Source organism: Cebus imitator, unplaced genomic scaffold (assembly GCF_001604975.1).
Source record: "Cebus imitator isolate Cc_AM_T3 unplaced genomic scaffold, Cebus_imitator-1.0 Scaffold38, whole genome shotgun sequence".
Lineage (NCBI taxonomy): Eukaryota > Metazoa > Chordata > Mammalia > Primates > Cebidae > Cebus > Cebus imitator.
The window spans coordinates 9,411,235-9,418,263 of NW_016107353.1; the positions used below are offsets into that span (position 1 = coordinate 9,411,235).

The 7,029-nt window shown below is 42.3% G+C and overlaps 1 protein-coding gene across 3 annotated transcripts in view; it reads right to left on the reverse strand.

The window, feature by feature from the left end:
• The window catches only part of INTS7 (integrator complex subunit 7), a 95,920-nt gene that overhangs the window by 64,351 nt on the left and 24,540 nt on the right, over window positions 1-7,029 (reverse strand). For all 3 annotated transcript variants that reach the window (XM_037737406.1, XM_017525596.1, XM_017525594.1), the window contains exon 6: window positions 124-323. In XM_037737406.1, the coding sequence (XP_037593334.1) occupies window positions 124-323 (200 nt within the window). The remainder of the gene's footprint in view (window positions 1-123; window positions 324-7,029) is intronic.

Genomic DNA, 7,029 nt, shown 5'->3' on the forward strand with positions numbered 1-7,029 from the left:
ACCTTTATTAGAGAAAAGAACCTTAATGTCCTCAAGACTTACATGCCACTTTCTTATTTCTAATCACATATTTAATATGTAAGTTTACCAAGTAATAGGCAGTTTAAAGAAGACTGAAATTACCTGCTTAGGTGTATCAACCAAAGATGAAGCTGCAAGCAGAGTGAAAGTGTGCAAAGAAACAATCACCATTTTGGTGGATGGATAAGATGTGACCAGCTGTTGTAAAAGCTGACGAGCACTGGAAGCCAGGATTGCATCATGGTGCATGTGCTGTAGGATGGGTATCAATTTTAGCTTCAAGTCTACTGGTGTCGCTAAACCTAGACACAAAAAGAATTCTCAAGGTATTTGTGATCATCATCCTTAATAATATTTCAGATTTAAAAACTCTGACTCAATTAGCAAAATAGCACTTTAAAAATACAGTATACTAATATTTTATTTATAACATTAAAGATTGTATTAAAACTAATCAATAAATTCAATATTTTTTCCAAAGTATTTATCTTGATATTAACTTTTCAGTGATTATAAAACTACATGCTGATAGTGAAAACTGCCTTTAAAAAGCACAGTAGAAAGCAAAGTCATATTTGCTGCCAATTTCCTGTCATTATCATAGTAAAAAAATTATACATACACTTATACATATATACACACACACACACACACACACACACACACTTGTTGTCTATAGTCTGACTATACTTATCATTTTAATTATTTCCTTCAACAACTAAATCAGAATCAGGATGTGAATAAACTGTGTATAGAATAGTTTGGAAGTCCTCTGAACTTTGTGTAGTCAATTTATTTTTTTTTTTGAGACGGAGTCTTGCTCCATCGCCCAGGCTGGAGTGCAGTGGTGCAATCTTGTCTCACTGCAACCTCCACCTCCCAGGTTCAAGTGATTCTCCTGGCTCAGCCTCCCAAGTACCTGGAATTACAGGCATGAGCCACCATGCCCGGCTAATTTTTCTGTATCTTTAGTAGAGATGGGGTTTCACCATATTGGCCAGGTTGGTCTTAAACTCCTGACCTTGTGATCCACCCACCTCGGCCTCCCAAAGTGCTAGGATTACGGGCATGAGCCACCATGCCCAACCCTATGCCTTTCTTTATTGCACACACAACTGGATCCATGAAGACTAACCCCAATACATCTGTCTACGCTTTAATTTCTGATATTCCCGTGGGTTGGTACTAAATTTCCTTCTCATTCTATGTGCTTTCCCTGAGTGAGCTGATATAATCCCATGGTTTCCATTATCAGCTAAAAGTGAAAGACTTCCACACACCTGACCTCCTGCTGCGGACATCAGATGCATGTAACTCATTACCTTCTGCTCATCTGCACTAGGAGGTCTCAGAAACATTTTGCATTAATAGGGCCCAAAGAAAACTGATCTTCACGTTGAAACTGCCCCTCCAAAAGTATTTCTGTCCCAGTAAATGATATCATTATGGCTCCTCAGACCTCAGTCTTTCTTAATTAGTGAAAGAAGAATTATCTCACATCCCATTTCCAAATGTATTAGCAAATCTTACTGGTTTTATCTTTAAAATAAAACCCAAAACTGACTCTACCTTTCTGCCTCCCCTGTTACCAAACCGATTCATTTCCACTATAAAATCCTAACTAAATTATTACAAGTCTCCTAAGTATTCTCCCTACTTAGGCCTTTCCCCATGGCAGACTCTAGTCTCATATCCCTCTTTCCTACACTACAAGTTTATTCTCAACCCACTATTCAGAGGAGTCTTTGTGTTTACAGGCATCTTTACCAAAGATTTAGGGAAGCTCGGAGATTTTACTTTGCAGAAATACAAGTGACTTAAAACTAAATGTCAGGATACTCTGGTCCTAAAACTCCTCTTCCATTTGCATATCTTGGGTTCCAATTTGCCTCTACTTTTCCTCCACCCACACTCCTGTGTTTTCCTCTGCCTCTCTCTTCTCCTAATTCCTGTTCTTTTAGATCTTTTAAGATAAAATTTAAGGAAAAATAAAGTACTAAATCGGCTGGGCGCAGTGCCTCACGTCTGTAGTCCCAGCACTTTGGGAGGCAGAAAGAGGTGGATCACAAGGTCAGGAGTTAGAGATCAGCCTGGCCAACATGGTGAAACCTCATCTCTACTAAAGATACAAAAAATTGGCTGGGTGAGGAAGCATGCACCTGTAATCCCAGCTACTCCAGAGGCTGAGGCAGGAGAATCACTTGAACCCCGGGAGGTGGAGGTTGCAGCGAGCCAAGATTGCACTATTGCACTCAAGCCTGGGCAACAGGGCGAGACACTGTCTCAAAAAGATGAAAATAAAAATAAAGTTAAAAAACAATAAATCGGGGATCAATCCAAGATGGCCGTTTAGGAACAGCTCTGGATTGCAGCTCCCAGTGAAAGCGCAGAGGGTGAGTGGACTCCGCATTTTTATTGCCCACAGACTAGGAAATTCCCAGGCGGAGGAGCCCCACGGGTCAGCAGCGCGGCTGTTTCAGCCAGCGTGGCTGTGTTGGCCAGCGTGGCTGCTTTGTCAGTGCCTGGGCGCAGCGGTTCTCCGTACAAAATACACTGGTCTGGGTGCCCTTTTGGCTGGTAACTGGAGCTACGGGAAGTCGCCCATTCATCTGTTTAAAAACATGGAACCAGGACAGTAGATTCCAGGGCAAAAAAAAAGTGCCACGAATCTCAGTGCCGTGTTTAAGCCAGCAAAGTGAGTCGCCGCACGGGAAAACACACAGATCCTGGCGCCTCTTCAACAGGCGACTGGAACACCATCTTAAAAAAAAAAAAAGGCTCTGAGGCAGGGAGCCAGGCGATCAGACTCGGCTGGTCCCACCCCCACAAAAGAACAGCAATCAGAATTGAGAGTTTCACAGCAAGTGCAGCTGAACCCGGGACGGTCCAGCTCTGTGGGGGAGGGGCATCCGCCATTACTGAGGCACTCCAACACTAAGGAGGTAGTCAGCCAATGCTGAGGCAGCCCGCCGTTGCCAAGGCAACCCGCCATTGCTGAGGCAGCCCGCCGTTGCCAAGGCAACCCGCCATTGCTGAGGCAGCCCACCGTTGCCAAGGCAACCCGCCATTACAGAGAGAGTCCACCAACACAGAGGCCGGCCACCCTTGCCAAGGCAGTTCTAACTACACCCGTATAAACAGGACTGCAGGGAAGTTCACTCAGCAGCTGGGCGGAGCCCACAGTAGCTCAGCAAAGCCTCTACAGGCAGACAGTGACTAGGCTGCCTTCTTGCTGGGCAGGGTAGCTCTGAAGGAAAAAAAAAAGAAGACAGCAGCACAACGGAAACTCATAAATAAAGCCCTAAATCCCTGGGACACAGCACCTGGGAACAAAAAGCGGTTTATGAGTTCCGCTGCAGCAAACCTAAACGTACCTGCCCGGCAGCTCTGAATGAACAACGGAGCTCACAGCTCAGCATTTGAGCTCCTATAAAAAACAGACTGTCTCCTCAAGCAGCTCCCCGACCCCCGTATATCCAAAGAGCCACCTCATAAAGGAGAGATCAGACTGACACTTGGCGGGTATCCTTCTAGGACAAAGATAGCAGAAGAAGAAAACTGGTAGCAACCCTTACTGTTCAGCAGCTGCTGCAGGTGAACCCCAGGCAAGCAGGGCCTGGAGTGGACCTCAGCAGACCTACAGCAGAGGGGCCAGACTGTTAGAAAGAAAACTAAGAAACAGAAATAACCTCATCATCCACAAACAGAACGTCCACTCAGAGACCCAATCTGAAAGCCAGCAACTACAAAGTCGACAGGTGAATAAATCCATAAAGATGGGAAAAAACCAGCGCAAAAAGGATGAAAACACCCGAAACCAGAACACCTCTCCTCCTACAAGGGATCACAACTCCTCACCAGCAAGGGAACAAGGTTGGATGGAGAACGAGTGTGATGAAATGACAGAATCAGACTTCAGAAGGTGGGTAGTAAGAAACTTCTGTGAACTAAAAGAAAATGTTCTAACCCAATGCAAAGAAACTAAGAACGCTGAAAAAAGATCTGACAAAATGCTAACAAGAATAGACAAAACAGAAAGGAATATAAGTGAACTGATGGAGCTGAAAAACACAACACGAGAACTTCGTGAAGCATGCACAAGTTTCAACAGCCGAATTGACCAATCAGAAGAAAGGATATCAGAGGTCGAAGATCAACTCAATGAAATAAAATGGGAAGCCAAGAATAGAGAAAAAAGGGTAAAAAGGAATGAACAAAGTCTCCAAAAAATGTGGGACTATGTGAAAAGACCTAATCTACATTTGATAGGTATACCTGAATGCGACGAAGAGAATGAATCCAAGCTGGAAAATACTCTTCAGGATATTATCCAGGAAAACTTCCCCAATCTAGCAAGGCAAGCCAATATTCAAGTCCAGGAAATACAGAGAACACCACAAAGATATTCCTCAAGAAGGGTAACCCCAAGGCACATAATCGTCAGATTCACCAGGGTTGAAATGAAAGAGAAAATACTAAGGGCAGCCAGAGAGAAAGGTCGGGTTACCCACAAAGGGAAGCCCATCAGACTCACAGCAGAAACCCTACAAGCCAGAAGAGAGTGGGGGCCAATATTTAACATCCTTAAAGAAAAGAACTTTCAACCCAGAATCTCCTATCCAGCCAAACTAAGCTTCATAAGTGATGGAAAAATAAAACCCTTTGTGAACATGCAAGTACTCAGAGATTTCGTCACCACCAGGCCTGCTTTACAAGAGCTCCTGAAAGAGGCTCTACACATATAAAGGAACAACCAGTACCAGCCACTCCAAAAACATGCCAAATGATAATGAGAATAAACACAATGAAGAATCTGCATCAACTAATGGGCAAAACAGCCAGCTAGCACCAAAATGGCAGTATCAAATTCACACATAACAATATTAACCCTACCATTCCTAAATGTAAATGGACTAAATGCCCCAATCAAAAGACACAGACTGGCAAATTGTATAAAAAGCCAAAACCCATCGGTGTGCTGTATCCAGGAAACCCATCTCACATGCAAGGATACACAAAGGCTCAAAATAAAGGGATGGAGGAAGATTTACCAAGCAAATGGAGAGCAAAAAAAAAGCAGGAGTTGCAATTCTCTTCTCTGATAAAATACACTTTAAGCCAACAAAGATCAAAAGAGACAAAGAAAGACATTACATAATGGTAAAAGGATCAATGCAACAAGGAGAGCTAACAATTCTAAATATATACGCACCCAATACAGGAGCACACAGATACATAAGGCAAGTTCTTAATGACTTACAAAGAGACTTAGACTCCCACACAATTATACTGGGAGACTTTAACACCCCATTGTCAATATTAGACAGATCAACCAGACAGAAAATTAACAAGGGTATCCAGAACTTGAACTCAGACCTGGACCAAGCAAACCTAATAGACATTTACAGAACTCTCCACCCCAAATCCACAGAATATACATTCTTCTCAGCACCACATCACACCTACTCTAAAATTGACCACATAATTGGGAGTAAATCACTCCTCAGCAAATGCAAAAGAACGGAAATCATAAAACACAGTCTATCAGACCACAGTGCAATCAAGTTAGAACTCAGAATTCAAAAACTAACCCAGAACCGCACAGCTTGATGGAAACTGAACAACTTGCTCTTGAATGTTGACTGGATAAACAATGAAATGAAGGTAGAAATAAAGATGTTCTTCGAAACCAATGAGAATGAAGACACAACATACCAGAATCTCTGGGACACATTTAAAGCAGTCTCTAGAGGAAGATATATAGCAATAAGTGCCCACATGAGAAGCAAGGAGAGATCAAAAATTGACACCCTATCATCAAAATTGAAAGCGCTAGAGGACCAAGATCAAAAAAAACTCAAAACCTAGCAGAAGACAAGAAATAGCTAAAATCAGAGCAGAACTGAAGGAGATAGAGACACAAAAAACCCTTTAAAAAAATCAACGAATCCAGGACCTGGTTTTTGAAAAGATCGACAAAATAGACAGACCACTAGCCAGATTAATAAAAAAGAAAATAGAGAATAACCAAATTGATGCAATAAAAAACAATAAAGGGGATATCACTGCAGATTCCACAGAAATTCAAACCATCATCAGAGATTATTACAAACAACTCTGTGCACATAAGCTAGTAAACCTGGAAGAAATGGATAAATTCCTGGACACTTGCCTCCTCCCAAGCCTAAACCAGGAAGAAGCCGAAACCCTGAACAGACCCATAACAAGGTCTGAAGTTGAGGCAGCAATTAAGAGCTTACCACCCAAAAAAAGTCCAGGTCCAGACAGGTTCACAGCTGAACTGTACCAGACATACAAAGAGGAGCTGGTACCATTCCTTCTGAAACTATTCCAGACAATACAAAAAGGGGGAATTCTTCCCAAATCATTTTATGAGACCAATATCATCCTGATACCAAAACCTGGCAGAGACTCAACAAGAAAAAAAACTTCAGGCCAATATCCATGATGAACATAGACGCAAAAATCTTCAATAAAATACTGGCAAGCCGATTGCAACAGCACATCAAAAAGCTTATCCACTATGATCAAGTAAGCTTCATCCCAGGGATGCAAGGCTGGTTCAACATACGCAAGTCTATAAACGTCATTCAGCACATAAACAGAACCAAAGACAAAAACCACATGATTACCTCAATTGATGTGCAGAAGGCCTTTGACAAAATCCAACAGCCCTTTATGCTAAAAACCCTCAATAAGCTAGGTATTGACAGAACGTATCTCAAAATAATAAAAGCTATTTACGACAAACCAACAGCCAATATCATACTGAATGGGCAAAAACTGGAAGCATTCCCCTTGAAATCTGGCACTAGACAAGGATGCCCTCTCTCACCACTCCTATTCAATATAGTACTGGAAGTTCTAGCCAGAGCAATCAGACAAGAAAAAGAAAGAAAGGGTATTCAAATAGGAAAGGAGGAAGTCAAATTGTCTCTATTTGCAGACGACATGATTGTATACCTAGAAGACCCCATCGTCTCAGCC